Source organism: Oppia nitens, unplaced genomic scaffold (genome assembly GCF_028296485.1).
Source record: "Oppia nitens isolate AA-2021 unplaced genomic scaffold, nextdenovo-longstitch-racon4-pilon3 scaffold4_pilon_pilon_pilon, whole genome shotgun sequence".
Lineage (NCBI taxonomy): Eukaryota > Metazoa > Arthropoda > Arachnida > Sarcoptiformes > Oppiidae > Oppia > Oppia nitens.
In genome coordinates this window covers 6,353,745-6,368,004 of record NW_026533232.1, presented here as the reverse complement: position 1 = coordinate 6,368,004, position 14,260 = coordinate 6,353,745, and the positions used below count along the sequence as shown (strand labels likewise).

The 14,260-nt window shown below is 33.7% G+C and overlaps 6 protein-coding genes across 9 annotated transcripts; 4 read left to right on the top strand and 2 right to left on the bottom strand.

The window, feature by feature from the left end:
* The first annotated feature begins 1,344 nt into the window (after window positions 1-1,344).
* Window positions 1,345-1,999, top strand: LOC128959889 (histone H2A). The gene is made up of 2 exons (XM_054305918.1): window positions 1,345-1,555; window positions 1,628-1,999. Exons 1-2 carry the CDS (start codon window positions 1,447-1,449, stop codon window positions 1,891-1,893), a joined length of 375 nt encoding a protein of 124 aa, XP_054161893.1. The 5' UTR covers window positions 1,345-1,446; the 3' UTR covers window positions 1,894-1,999.
* A 395-nt stretch (window positions 2,000-2,394) lies between these two features.
* On the bottom strand, window positions 2,395-3,059 carry LOC128959886 (histone H3). The gene has a single exon (XM_054305914.1). The coding sequence runs from the start codon at window positions 2,956-2,958 to the stop codon at window positions 2,548-2,550; it is 411 nt and encodes a 136-aa protein (XP_054161889.1). The 5' UTR covers window positions 2,959-3,059; the 3' UTR covers window positions 2,395-2,547.
* Window positions 3,060-3,194: 135 nt separating this feature from the next.
* Window positions 3,195-3,768, top strand: LOC128959892 (histone H4). Its single transcript, XM_054305921.1, has one exon. It carries the CDS (start codon window positions 3,352-3,354, stop codon window positions 3,661-3,663), a length of 312 nt encoding a protein of 103 aa, XP_054161896.1. The 5' UTR covers window positions 3,195-3,351; the 3' UTR covers window positions 3,664-3,768.
* A 293-nt stretch (window positions 3,769-4,061) lies between these two features.
* On the top strand, window positions 4,062-10,146 carry LOC128959863 (WD repeat-containing protein 7-like). Of its 4 annotated transcripts, none has more exons than XM_054305886.1 (12): window positions 4,062-4,448; window positions 4,506-4,612; window positions 4,675-4,753; window positions 4,813-4,981; window positions 5,041-5,231; window positions 5,297-5,442; window positions 5,590-5,613; window positions 6,089-6,173; window positions 6,244-6,513; window positions 6,609-6,995; window positions 7,061-9,401; window positions 9,464-10,146. In XM_054305886.1, exons 1-12 carry the CDS (start codon window positions 4,275-4,277, stop codon window positions 10,114-10,116), a joined length of 4,626 nt encoding a protein of 1,541 aa, XP_054161861.1. In that variant the 5' UTR covers window positions 4,062-4,274; the 3' UTR covers window positions 10,117-10,146. The 4 variants fall into 4 exon arrangements, with proteins under 4 accessions (XP_054161861.1, XP_054161860.1, XP_054161863.1 ...); XM_054305885.1 differs by having other exon boundaries at window positions 5,038-5,231; XM_054305888.1 differs by lacking the exon at window positions 5,590-5,613.
* Window positions 10,147-10,354: 208 nt separating this feature from the next.
* Window positions 10,355-12,259, bottom strand: LOC128959876 (dihydroorotate dehydrogenase (quinone), mitochondrial-like). The gene is made up of 8 exons (XM_054305903.1): window positions 12,074-12,259; window positions 11,944-11,998; window positions 11,717-11,880; window positions 11,529-11,651; window positions 11,337-11,413; window positions 10,594-11,254; window positions 10,474-10,523; window positions 10,355-10,424 (listed from the first exon to the last, which is right to left on the bottom strand). Exons 1-8 carry the CDS (start codon window positions 12,257-12,259, stop codon window positions 10,370-10,372), a joined length of 1,371 nt encoding a protein of 456 aa, XP_054161878.1. The 3' UTR covers window positions 10,355-10,369.
* A 59-nt stretch (window positions 12,260-12,318) lies between these two features.
* On the top strand, window positions 12,319-14,194 carry LOC128959868 (diacylglycerol kinase epsilon-like). Its single transcript, XM_054305892.1, has 2 exons — window positions 12,319-13,624; window positions 13,724-14,194. Exons 1-2 carry the CDS (start codon window positions 12,333-12,335, stop codon window positions 14,172-14,174), a joined length of 1,743 nt encoding a protein of 580 aa, XP_054161867.1. The 5' UTR covers window positions 12,319-12,332; the 3' UTR covers window positions 14,175-14,194.
* The last annotated feature ends 66 nt before the right edge of the window (window positions 14,195-14,260 follow it).

The following is a 14,260-nucleotide window of genomic DNA, read 5'->3' as shown; positions in this document are numbered from 1 at the left end:
TCCCAATGTTCCCAATGTTCCCAATGTTCCCAATGTTCCCAATGTTCCCAATGTTCCCAATGTTCCCAATGTTCCCAATGTTCCCAATGTTCCCAATGTTCCCTATGTTCCCTGCTCAGTGGGAACTCATAAATCTATTTCTGCCACCTATTGAACCATAAACAACACATTTTAGTATAATTTTTGAAAAATAAATGTTATACTGTATTAAACTTTGATTTGAAATTTATTTTTGAATATTTCAATTAAATTTTATTCAAAATATTTAAGTTTTGATACTATTTATTATAAAAAACGATAGGGAGTGAAAATAGGAGGGATTTTATTAGGGAACTTTCCCAACCCTTGGTAAGTAATCATTACATACCCTAGTGATGGGTAAGTGAATGATGTAAATAATGATTTACTGATAAACTGTTACTCTTATACCTCAACAACAATTATATACATTTTTTACAAGTCTGTTCTGATAATGCTATTTAATATTCATAATTTGATTGTTTTGTTGTCAAAATATATTATCAATGATTGTAATCAAGTAATTACTTATTATTTAAAACGTTTCATAATTTATTAGAGACAGACAGACAGACAGACAGACAGAGAGACAGACAGACAGACAGACAGACAGACAGACAGACAGACAGACAGACAGACAGACAGAGTTAATGATTTAAATTTATTAATATATTTCTAGTGATAATTCTTTACAATAAATATTTATTTCAATTTTTGCGGTAAAATTGAATATTATTTATATGATGTGTGACTTTCCCTCCTTTTGTAATATTGTTAAACAATACATATTGTGATAAAAACTTTATAATACTATCATATAATGTATTATTTATTAACACATATACTGTACTATCAATTATTACAATCTATAATCTAATACTAAATAATTGCCTCAAATGATAGTATAGGCGTTAATGTTATAACAGTTAGACATATAGTAAGTCTATTAATAATTATTATAAATTATATTAACTGATAGCCTAACAGATGGTATAAAGTATGGCAAAAATATTAGACAATCAAGAGTGTAGTCAATATAAAAGTGTCATTTTGTTGAACACAGAGATGACAGACAATCAGACACACCTATTGTGGCCAACAATCAGATGCCTATAGTGACGGCACACCCGACGATGTCTTTAATTTATAGTTTAATATAATTTTATTTGAAATTTATATAAAAAACAATTTTCATTATATGTTCGGTCAAAGAGATGGCGCTGTAATACAAGTGAAACAAACGAGTGTTTTGATTGGTTTGTCTTATGATTGGACAGTCAATCATATACTGTGTTGTGATTGGTGTGTGATTTGGATACCAGTTTGAGGGTATAAATAGCACACAAACACAACATTAGACTAACATTCAGTGAATTCACTCAATTGTATTACTTTTACGTTAAGTCTCAACAAATTTATTGATAAACAATGTCTGGCAGAGGAAAGGGAGGTAAAGTGAAAAGTAAAGCAAAGAGCCGATCGTCCAGAGCTGGTCTCCAGTTCCCCGTCGGACGTATCCATCGTCTTCTCCGTAAAGGTAATGAATTTGTGTTTAAATTGATTGACTGACTATTGAAACTAATTGTTTACTGTTTACTACTAATAATAGGTAACTTTGCTGAACGAGTTGGTGCCGGCGCTCCCGTGTATTTGGCCGCAGTCCTCGAGTACTTGGCCGCTGAGGTTCTTGAGTTGGCCGGTAATGCCGCCAGAGATAACAAGAAGACTCGTATCATTCCCAGACATCTTCAACTGGCCATTCGTAACGACGAGGAGTTGAATAAATTGTTATCTGGTGTAACCATCGCTCAGGGAGGTGTCTTACCCAACATTCAAGCTGTTCTCTTGCCAAAGAAGACCGAGAAGAAGGCTTAAATGGTGTAATAGTCGCCCATTTGAAACAAACGGCCCTTTTTAGGGCCAATACATCTATGACTTTAAGGACTGACTCATAATATCATTTGTTTAATTTATGCTATATTTTTAATTTAATTTTTGTGGTAATAAAATCATTAATATTTATATGAATTTATTTGTGTTTTAATTGTCATTTAAGGCATATCTTAATCATATTAAGCTATAATCGACTCATCAATTCATAATAACTACCTTTTCTAACGTATGATATAGTGATTGTATGTGTTTATGATTTTATTATGATTATTGTATTGGATTTATATGCATATAAATTAAATTTAATATTAGATAAAAATTAGGTAAAAATGTTTAAAATATAAAATGTTAATTGTTTGATTGACATTTAGTATTTTAGTTAATACTAATCATAATTATAGAAATGAGTTATTATAGTGTATATTAAAATATATAATTTAAATTAAAAAAAAATAGATTATAAATATTATAACAATTGATACCGATTGGTGTGATATTGAATTATAAAATACTTTTATTGATAAAAATAAAACTAAAATATGAATAAATGAGACAAAATGTCTGTCCTTTAAGACATATATATGTATTGGCCCTAAAAAGGGCCGTTTGTTGTCAATGAGATAGTTGTCGGCAAACTTAAGCTCTCTCTCCTCGGATACGACGCGCCAATTGGATGTCTTTCGGCATAATTGTCACTCTCTTGGCGTGAATAGCGCACAGATTGGTGTCTTCAAAGAGACCGACCAAATAAGCCTCAGATGCCTCTTGAAGTGCCATAACAGCCGATGACTGGAAACGGAGGTCAGTCTTGAAGTCCTGAGCGATCTCACGGACTAATCGCTGGAACGGCAGCTTTCGGATCAACAATTCAGTTGACTTTTGGTACCGACGGATCTCTCGGAGAGCGACAGTTCCGGGCCTATAACGATGGGGTTTCTTCACACCTCCGGTGGCCGGCGCCGACTTGCGGGCAGCTTTGGTGGCCAATTGTTTTCGGGGAGCTTTACCACCGGTTGATTTACGAGCAGTTTGTTTGGTTCGGGCCATTGCTTTAGATTTGTTTTAAGTCTAACAATAAAGTTGTGAATCAAATGAAAGTTTCAAATAGACTGTGATTTTGAGCGCTATTTGTGTCCACTTTTATACCCTCACAGACACACTGTTTGCGCCAAACAATGCATTCATACATTTGATTGGTTGTCAAACAATTGAAATATTTCCATACATTTGATTGGCTATGGGATTGAATGTGTGAGTCAACTGATTCAACACACTTTCTAGTGTTAAATGAATATCCAATGAGAGTGAGTGAGTCCACGTATAGTCTGTGTTATTGAGTATATAAGTTGGACTAAAACGACAATCACTTCACTTGAGTTTTATCTCTTGATTTGAATTATTGTTTATTTTTGTTGTAAACAAATCGTATAATCAGTCAAAATGTCCGGACGAGGAAAAGGAGGCAAAGGTTTGGGAAAAGGAGGCGCAAAACGACATCGAAAAGTGTTGAGAGACAACATCCAGGGTATCACAAAGCCAGCCATCCGTCGTTTAGCCCGAAGAGGTGGTGTTAAGCGTATCTCTGGATTGATCTACGAAGAGACCAGAGGTGTACTCAAAGTATTCCTCGAGAATGTCATCCGAGACGCCGTCACTTATACAGAGCACGCAAAGAGAAAGACTGTAACCGCTATGGATGTGGTCTATGCTTTGAAACGACAGGGACGTACTCTCTATGGTTTCGGAGGTTAAACACGCGGTCCACTCATCAAACAAACGGCCCTTTTTAGGGCCAATCAATTCAATGACCAAATGAGCCGTTTTTCATATATGTCTTGTTTTAGTTTAATTCAATTTATTTTATAATTTATTTCGACTAATAATTAAATTTTGATTGTAATTCAATTTAATCTACTTTTAATTGATGTAAATAAAGTTATATTTTATATGTTATTCACATTGTTTTCAACTCATTTTAATTTAATTATAAATTTAAAAATTTTAATAATTTAGTCGTGAATTGTGTTTTGAATACATTGATAGCTTCGCAGACAACTAATGATTCTCATAATATGTAATACAATGTATTGTAGTTTATGTACAATATATTGATATACAGGTATTAAATAAACAATTTGTTGACATTTTTAAACATAATTAAACACAACTGTAAATATAATTGTGTTTTATTATATTTAATTCATATAATAGTAAAATATGTGTTAATATTAAAAGGAAATTAATGTAAAGTTTGTGTGATTTTGTATACATTTATGATAACACTATTGAATGGATTGATGTTTGATATGATTTAATGTTTGTTATAATTTGTATTAATAATTGAGTAAACATTAGTATCGGTAATGACAGTCATAGGTCTGTCCAATCAGTTGATAGTCCCGATCACTCTATGGGGCTCTCAATCGCCGACTCATTGTATTTCGTGTGTACTTTTGACCAATGATTACAAAACAGTGGTCACCGGTTGTAATGACGGCCAGATCTGTCTTTGGGATTGTAATTCAATTACATTTTCGGTAATTATTGTCATATATTTAATTAATTAATATTAAAGATATGTTTTATGATATCAGTTGACACCAAGAAGTCTACTATTTGGTCACTCATCGCCAGTCTTGTGTTTGGCTAATGGCAAACAAACAAATGACAATTCATTACTCGTCAGCTCTTCTGAATCGGGGTTTGTCTTAATTTCAGATATACATTGATTGATATTTAATAGTAATTTTAATGGATTAATAGTGAGATGTCGTTGTGGGACTTGAGTGATGGTCGATGTCTTGAGAGTATCAAAATGCAATGCGTCCACACAAACATTCAGGTCAGCGCCGGTAACATTAATTATTTCCAATGATTTGCAATTTGTTTATATAATATTAGACGTATGAGTTGTCAGCTCATGAAGATCTTCGGTTATTTTGCAACGGCTATTATGCAGAGATACTCATAATGGATGTGACAACACTTGAAGTACTCTATACTTTGACATCAAAAGTCAATCCCGATTGGATTAGTGCTATTCATGTCCTCAAACCAGTCAAACGTCAAGGTTTAACATCAAAATCATAACAATTAAGAGTTAATAATTAAAGTAATAATTTATAGCAGAAGATGTTGTCATTGGGATATCAATTGCTGGTGTCGTGAAAGTGTGGACAATGACTGGACAAGAGATGCGATCGACTGAACCAATCTATGAAAACGAGTCGAAACCAATCAGATGTCTGAATGCAATTCGTATGACATGTTGTATATATAATCAGCGAACAGTTCTTGTGGTGTGCACTAAGTATTGGCAGGTATTAACACATTGTCTCTTAAGTATAATACAGTGTATATTAAGTATAAATTATATATTTATAAGATATACGACGCGGGAGACTTCTCATTGTTGTGTTCAGTGGACAGTCGTAGAGGTGAACGTTGGTCAGGAGGCGACTTCCTATCTGCCGATCGGATCATTGTTTGGAGTGATGCGGGCAAAGGATATCTTTATAAGTTACCCGTAAAGTAAGATAATATTATAATATTGTTATTAATATTTTATGTTTTATTAACAAATTTATTTTAATTAACAAAAATTCAGTATATTTTAGCTGTTGATAATTAGCTGTAAATAAATTATTAAAATAACATACTTTTGATTTTTTCTAATAGCAAACTAAAAGGAAAGGCTATTAGGTTTGTAGCCTTTAAGACAAATCTAAATGTTTTATATTTAATTGTGAATATGTTTGTGATGATCATTGTTTGCTATTTGATCATAATTATTGAATCATTAAAAATGTCTAATTTTTTTACAAATGCATGTTTTATACTATATATATATATTTATAATATATATTAGAATACTGTATAATATATAATAATCTTAGTGTTAAATAATTTAATTGGACATGTACTGTACTGTACTGTACATCAATATAATATAGAGTCAAAATTTTGTTAATAAATTTTATTATATTTTTGATATAATGTATCCAACTTTTATGATAATATATGAATCTATAGATTTATAATTATTTGACTAATTATATACATGAATATTATGCTTAATTGACTAAATTGTACATGTTGAATTATGTTAGATAAAATATCAAACTAATTACCGGTATTTATAATATATATATTAATATATATATTTGTGTTATGAAAGTTGTATTCCAGAAAACAAAGAATTTCATTCACCAGAAGCGGATCAACCATTTCTTTATTCCATTCTCTCTAATCCTGAAGATGAGGTAATTTTAAATATTTAAAAATATTAACGTTTATTAAAATGTATAAAAATTTTCATATTTTCTTGTTTAGCGACTTTTATGTCCGCCGGCAATGAATTTTTATTTGTTAACTCGAAATATGAATGAAATGAATCAAAATATTCAAAAACTTTTAATAAGAGGCGATTCATACGGGAAAGTCATTATTTGGTCGATTCCTGATGTTTCTCATAGAGATGTTTCGCTTATACGACAAGAATCAGAAACAAATGCTTCACAAATGTCACCGACAGTTATACAGTCATTAGACAGAGCCTGGAAATTGATGGATCCTTTACCATGTGGTATATTAGATCAACTCGTGAGTTATCCATAAGATCATAAGATAGTATAGATTATATATTAACAAATATACATCTAATCTATATTTGTTGTATTATTTTTATAATTATTTAGATTCATACAACAGACGACACTCCATACTATAAGCTGACGGCATCCGTATATTTACCACAACAGGGAAGACTAGTTTGCGGTCGAGAAGATGGAAGTATTATCATAGTGTCTGCGAGTCAGACAATTATGTTACAGTTTTTAGTGGGTAAACATTTGACATTTGAAGATTGGCCACACCATCAGATACTTATTGGACATTCTGGTCGAGTAAATTGTTTATTATATCCGCATCATATGGACAGTCGTTATGAAATATCTCATCTCGTGTCGGGTGGCGTTGACTTTTCTGTTTGTGTTTGGGATATCTATGCGGGAACTCTATTACATCGTTTCTCAGTACACGCGGGAGAAATCAATCAATTGTTTGCACCGCCGAAGGAATGCAATGTATGAATAAATTAATTTATTTTTAAAATTATTTAATATTAAAATAAATAACTATTTTATAATAGCCTCGAATATTACAATGCATTTGTTCGGTGGCTAGCGATCACTCGGTAGCCCTTCTTAGTCTTAAGGAGAGGAAGTGCATAATGCTTGCTAGTCGTCATCTCTTTCCAATTCATACAATTAAATGGCGACCACTCGATGACTTTATGATTGTTGGATGTGTTGATGGATCAGTGTATGTCTGGCAGATGGAAACGGGACATTTGGATAGAGTAGTTCATGGAATAATTGCTGAAGAAATTCTTAGTGCATGCGATGAAAATGTTACCTCTGCTGGAGATAGACTTACAAATCCAGCCATTCATCTGTTTAGAGGTTTGAGACATAGAAATCTAGCGGCCATAAGACACGCAGCGGTCAGAGGATTACATAACATTAGCTCACATTTGGAAAAACATAAACTCGATGTCGTCGATATGTCTCTTCGTTCCCGTTCACAACCTCTTATGATTCAAGGTTTGAGAACTAATCCTAAAGATCAAGACAGTCATGTCTTGTTCTTTGATGTCGAAGCATTGATTGTGCAATTAATGCACGACGAGTATTCAGCGATGACACCAAACACTTTAGAAAACCACGGACTGACCAATACTAGCGAATACCAAAAGTTTTATAACCTTTCGTGTTCTCCCGAAACACAACACAAACTGACGGGATTTCTTAATAAAGTTAAAGACACGGCTGAAAATGCGGCCCAAAAGATTCAGGCAAAGGCTGATAGTATTGGATTTAAAAACGTTTCGGGAGATATCACTGTTGGCTTCTATCGGAAAAGTTCGACCACATCTTCAGATGGCAGTAGAACTGATTTGATGACTCCATCCGCTGGGACTAAAAAACCTGCTAAACTGACTATCGGTGAAACTAATCTAACGATGGATATCGCAAGACTATTGCTATCATTACTGCACGCCTGGGGTCTCGACTCAGATCTCGACAAAGTGTGTGAATCGAAATTAGGTTTACTAAGACCTTTGCGACCAATTTGTTTTGGAATGATCTCAAGAGGTGGTCATATGTCTCTAATTTTACCGACTTATGTCCATCAATTGGATACCACTTATTATAGTCAAAATATTAGTGTCAAACAAACTCCTTTGACTAAAAGTGAGTCAAAACACGTAAGAATAAGTCCTTATTTGCCTTCAGATCTTATCGCTGAAGAAGAGAAAGCGAGACGTTTTTCTTCACGACTTCATTGGGAACTATCGACTGCCATCACTACTAATCATCTTTTATCAACCATATCTTTGGCTAAGACTCTAATGTCAATGAGTTCTGCGTCTTTTATACCCGAAAGTGAACGCAAAAGAAAATTGCATCGAAAGGCCAGTCGAACAGATAGTAAAGTCGAACAGACAGATGTCAGTGAAGCCGAACATTTGGCTAATCAACAGCAACAGATCAAACAGGGATGGAGTCTATTGGCTGCTCTTCATTGTGTTCTTTTACCTGATCTGATTAAATCAAATCAATTTCAAAGACCATTAGTTGAGATATTAGCGCGTCGTTGGCAGGACAGGTGTCTTGAAGTAAGAGAAGCGGCACAAGCATTGCTTTTGGCTGAACTCAGACGAGTTGGTAGTAAAGGTCGTAAACAAATTGTTGATGAATGGGCCACATATTTGCCTAATTATTCGGATCAAATCCATACAACACATCCAACTGAACATCATTCCAAAGCTCAAAGTCAATCTCATTCGATATCTTCGAGTCCGTCTCCAAGTCCCGTACCTTCAGACGGCGGCCAAAATATCTATAAACATTCTGACCTCAGAGCACATGACGACAACTTGTCAGATGAAGACGAAGATCCAGACGAACATTCCATTGGTGTCGATACTAATGCTGACACTAATGATATCAGTTCTTCTCGAATGTCGTCATTTAATACAACTGAAGGACGACGAAAACAGGCGACAGCTATCGTATTGTTGGGTGTTATTGGTTCAGAATATGGACACGAAGTCGAACAAAGCAAACGTAGAACAAGTGATGAAAATCGTCGTAAAAGTCTTATTGAGGGCTTTGGTCCCGGAAATTATACTTTGGCCAGAAATACAAGCAAAGCATTAGCGTATCTTTTATTGAGTCCACCCTCGCCTTCATTACCATTACATACATCATTAAGAAGGGCTGCTATTGATCTAATAGGTCGTGGCTTTACTGTATGGGAGCCTTATTTAGATGTTTCAAAAATACTATTGGGTTTATTAGAGTTGTGCTGTGAATCTGAAAATCTTGTGCCGAGTATGTCATTTGGTCTGCCATTGACACCGGCGGCCGACTCATGTCGTACGGCTCGACACGCAATCTCTTTGATAGCCACGGCTAGACCAGCCGGTATGTTTCAACTATACATTAATATCAGTTTACCGATAATTGTAATTACTTTTTAAATATAGCTTTTATCACTTGTTTGGCCAAAGAGGTGGCGCGTTATAATACAATACAACAAAATGCTCAGTCATTGAATGTAGCACTTCATCAAACTGTGTTATGTCGCGGACGACCTGAGATTCTAAGAAATATGGAAATATTAATCGAGAAAATGCAAACTGAAGTATCGGATCTGATCATTGAAGCTATGGATATAATAATACATTCATTAGATCATAATATGCTTAAGACTAAGGGCTTAGGAGAAGTATATCCAACGATATGTCGCTTTCAAAATGTCACTTATTGTACATCAAGTCGACGAATTGCTGTGGGCGCTAAAAACGGCAATTTAGCCATTTATGAGTTACGGACACCCAAATCACAGGTCATACCGGCACATACAGCTGCCATTACCTGCTGTTCCTTTTCTCCCGACGGCAAACATTTAGCCTCTTATTCTTCAGGTGAAAATAAGGTATCATTTTGGTTGACAGCAGTCGGTCTGTTCGGGTTAGGTAATGCCCAAACTCGATGTGTGAAGACCTATAGTGCTCCTCCAATGCCAGAGGAAGTAAAGACGGCCGGACCTCAAAAGATGGCCAAATTTGTATGGATTGGCAATAAAACTGTAATTATTATGTTTGCCAACGGAAAAGAATTTCGATTCAATGTTTGATTTATTATATCAATAGTGATATTCATAATATACAGATATTGTGCACTAATTATTAGTCATACTTTTATTTATTTAATATAACACTTTTGTGATCTATTTATGTCAAGACTTGAGATTTTATTATTTGTTGATTTTAAAGAAATTTTATTATACAGTAATTATACTGTAATTTTGGTTTCAATCTTTTCATAAATTCTTATTAAATAATAATCAAGTAATTAATGTTTTTTTTGTCAATTTATTGGTATTTATTTTACTTAAGATGATCAATACCGACGGCTTCGGTAACATTTTTGAAACCGTTTGATCTAAATTGAAATTTGCATTAATATAAATAAATTTTTTAATTTCAAATACCTTAAAATGTTAGCCAACTCTTGCTTGATTTCATTAACCACTTGTGGTCCCTATGTTTGTATAAATTAATATCAATATCAATACATTTTTCAAACCTTATTTCAAGCGTTAGTTTCAAACCTCATAAGTAAGTGCAGTATAAATCTGAATGAGTGAAGCGCCGGCTCTTATCTTGTCGTAAGCATCACTACCAGTGAATACACCGCCGACACCAATGATAGGAACTTTACCACCAGTTAACTGATAGACCCTTTTAATTAAATCAGTTGATGTTTTCTGTAATGGAAGTCCACTTAAGCCTCCCTTTTGTGTCACTAATTTATTATCACTTTTAAGACATTCATGTCTGTAGACAGTTGTATTTGAGATAATTAGTCCATCTATTCCTTTCATTGACTTATTTGATGCAAATTCATTGATAATATCAGTGATATCTTTTAACTGATTATCATCCAAATCCGGAGCGATCTTAATAAGCAATGGTTTTTCTATTTGATAATCGATTCTAACTTTCAAAACTCTTTCTATCAGTTGTTTAAGTTGTGTTTTATTTTGTAAATCTCTTAGATTAGATGTATTAGGACTCGAGATATTTAATACAAAATAATCGATAGCTTCTGAATCTTTAAATTTAATCAAACCTTCGACGTAATCATTGACCATATTTTCTGTTAACTTATTTTTACCCAAATTTAAACCCAAAATTAAAGATTCTTTAGTTTTTATCGAATTTTCAATATTAGCTTTAACTGCATTGTGACCAATGCTATTAAATCCATATCTAGAAGTACCGGTAAATTAATATATTTATCAAAAATGGTTAAAACTTGTGACAAATTACTTATTAATTAAATAAATTACACCTATTTATGATAGCCTTGTCTTCAATAAGTCTATAAACTCTGGGCTTTTCATTACCTGGTTGTGGTTGTGGTGTACACTAAATATATTATTTTTAATAAAAACAATTAGCAGTAATAAAATTTCACTAAACAGTGATAATTGCAATTGTGATCAACTAATTGTATATAAATGATATTAAATATAATTCTTACGGATCCGACTTCAATGAAACCAAATCCCAATTTAGCCAAACCATTGATTGCCTGTCCATTCTTATCAAATCCTGCGGCCAAACCAATTGGATTATTGAACTCAAGACTCCATAAACTCGTTTTCTGTTAATTTTTTCTTTACTTATATTTCATATATGATATTCAGTCTTCAGATATTAATTTCATACAAGTATTGGTACTAAAGTATCATCTTCTTTAAGATGTGGAACAAATCCATGTTTAGCCAATTTGATGGCCATTGTGTGTGCGGTCTCGGCATCTGTTATATGATGTATGAAAGGCATAACCAGTTGTTGATAAAACTTGTGATCACCGGTGTATAGGTTATAGCCTTTTGAGTTGACATATGATATGATATATTAAAAAATTGTTGATATTATCAATTGATCCATACCTGCAAATGTCAGACTTCCTCCTAAAGCAATGGTCACACATGACATAAGTTTATTCTGTAATTATAAACAATAATATAAAATATGTAAACATATTATCATTTGTGGATCAATTGTGGTGATAATCATTACTTTTGATGCCATTAGTATTGATAATCTGTGTCGACATTTGAATGCAATGCCAAACATGCGGTCAGTTATGAGTCGACTCAATGTTTCTAATGTTATGTAATATTCTATACTTTGTTTACAAACAACACAACTGTTATGACGTTTGAATGAATCGAACGATAATTTTGTATAAATGTTTGCAAACATTGAGTAATGAATGTATTAAACGATTGAGTGATTGATTGAATGTATTGCAAGACTAGTGAAGACATTGAAGTCGATGTCATTTCTGTCGATTGAAATCAGTCGACGATTTCGGACTCAATTGCGAGACAAACGAAATATTCATTATTTGAGACAATCGGTGGTCACGACAGCAATGGAGACGGTGTCGATAGTGTCACTGAAACCACCACTTCAGGTGACATTAATCTGTGGACTAAGTGTTATCGTTTGGTTGACTTATAAACTCTTTAAACATCTTCGCGAGCGGTCATTGAATATCCCGCTCTGGAGTGATGGCAGTCATGCCTGTCATCGATGGAAATTAATCGCTATTATCACACACACTGCCTATTGTAATGTCTGTGAATCTCTGATAGTGGACGGCATGTACTGCGAGTGTTGCGGCACTTGTGCTGACTTCGGCTGCCATAAGAAGGCCGACAATATGTTTAACTGTAAAACATTATCAATGGCTAAGAGTGACCCCAGAATACAAAGCAAACAAATATCTCATCTCTGGATTTGCGGCAATTTATTGACGCATTCGACTTGCGATGTCTGCGGTGATGATTGCGATGACGAGTCAGCTCTTGTCGACTGGAAGTGCTGTTGGTGTCAGAGATGTGTTCATTTAAAATGTTTGACGGATGAGCTGAGACACAGTGATTGTGATTTAGGTAAATGGAGGACATGTATTGTACCCCCATTTTGTGTCATTCATAAGAAAGTGTGGTCTAAAGGTCGCCGCAAGTTTGTCATCGAAAGTATGACCAACTTTGAAGATGAATCTAATTGGAAGCCATTGATTATTATAACTAATCGTAAGAGTGGTAACAATGATGGCGACAAAATACTCACTATTTTTAGAACAATTCTAAATCCATTACAAGTGATTGATTTAAACGAAACATCCATTGAATCAAGTGTTGAATTGTGTGAAATATTGTCCAAAACCAATAAAGAGATTACATTCAGAATACTAGTTGCAGCTGGAGATGGAACCATTGGATGGGTTCTTAATACTATCCAAAAATTAAAGATAAATCCAATGCCATTGATTGGTATATTACCATTTGGTACGGGAAATGATTTATCGAGAGTACTCGGTTGGGGACAGAGTTTCTCATTTGAAACATCTATAGATGAAGTTATGAATAAAGTTCTTAATACCAGACCTATTGATTTGGACCGTTGGAGTGTAAAGTTGTCTTCAAATAGAAGTCTTGGTATTCCTCTGCCTTCCAAACATTATTTAATGAATAACTATTTCTCCGTCGGTGTCGACGCTTTGGTTGCTCTCAACTTTCATGAGACCCGAAAGTCAAGGGTCTATAACTACTTATTTACGTAATTATATTACAATATTTTTATAATAATGTATTAAATTTGTAGAACCGGTTAATACACTGTAATTGTTTTAATTTTACGATAACTTATATATTTCAGGAATAGATTTGTTAATAAGTTTTTATATCTGACATATGGAACAAAAGATCTTTTGGAAAGAAAATGTAAAAATCTCAACGAAAAGATTATTCTTGAATTAGACGGAAAACGAATTGATTTACCAGAATTAGAGTCCATTATAATACTAAATATAATGAGTTGGGGCGGAGGAGTCGATATCTGGAATCTGGGTAACGGTGCTGTCAAACAAAAGATAAACGACAAGAAACTTGAAGTATTAGGTGTCTACTCAACCTTTCATATCGGACAACTCATGATTGGACTCTCGGAACCGTTGCGTTTCGGACAGGCAAAGGAGGTTAAACTGATTTTATTGGAGAGACTTCCCATTCAAGTGGATGGCGAACCATGGCTTCAATTTCCCACAACTATTACCATTACTTGGAATTCTTTTGCCAAAATGCTTACCACAAGATCTGAACTTTTATGAGTCATATTTGTATTAAAACACCGGTTATCTATATCTGTGATATACAGTATATATATATATTATTATTGCATTTAATATTTTAGATA

Bases quoted from the DNA above. Each gene is read 5' to 3' on its own strand.
- LOC128959863 (XM_054305885.1), top strand. From the start codon at position 4,275: ATGACAGTCATAGGTCTGTCCAATCAGTTGATAGTCCCGATCACTCTA. The intron at 5,443-5,589 runs GTAAGATAATAT...TTTTTCTAATAG, and splicing joins CTTTATAAGTTACCCGTAAA to CAAACTAAAAGGAAAGGCTA. The intron at 6,996-7,060 runs GTATGAATAAAT...ATTTTATAATAG, and splicing joins CACCGCCGAAGGAATGCAAT to CCTCGAATATTACAATGCAT.
- LOC128959889 (XM_054305918.1), top strand. From the start codon at position 1,447: ATGTCTGGCAGAGGAAAGGGAGGTAAAGTGAAAAGTAAAGCAAAGAGC. The intron at 1,556-1,627 runs GTAATGAATTTG...TACTAATAATAG, and splicing joins CCATCGTCTTCTCCGTAAAG to GTAACTTTGCTGAACGAGTT.
- LOC128959876 (XM_054305903.1), bottom strand. From the start codon at position 12,259: ATGTTTGCAAACATTTATACAAAATTATCGTTCGATTCATTCAAACGT. The intron at 11,652-11,716 runs GTATGAAATTAA...AAAAATTAACAG, and splicing joins ATACTTTAGTACCAATACTT to AAAACGAGTTTATGGAGTCT. The intron at 11,414-11,528 runs GTAAGAATTATA...TAATATATTTAG, and splicing joins GTTTCATTGAAGTCGGATCC to TGTACACCACAACCACAACC.
- LOC128959892 (XM_054305921.1), top strand. From the start codon at position 3,352: ATGTCCGGACGAGGAAAAGGAGGCAAAGGTTTGGGAAAAGGAGGCGCA.
- LOC128959868 (XM_054305892.1), top strand. From the start codon at position 12,333: ATGTCATTTCTGTCGATTGAAATCAGTCGACGATTTCGGACTCAATTG. The intron at 13,625-13,723 runs GTAATTATATTA...TATATATTTCAG, and splicing joins GTCTATAACTACTTATTTAC to GAATAGATTTGTTAATAAGT.
- LOC128959886 (XM_054305914.1), bottom strand. From the start codon at position 2,958: ATGGCCCGAACCAAACAAACTGCTCGTAAATCAACCGGTGGTAAAGCT.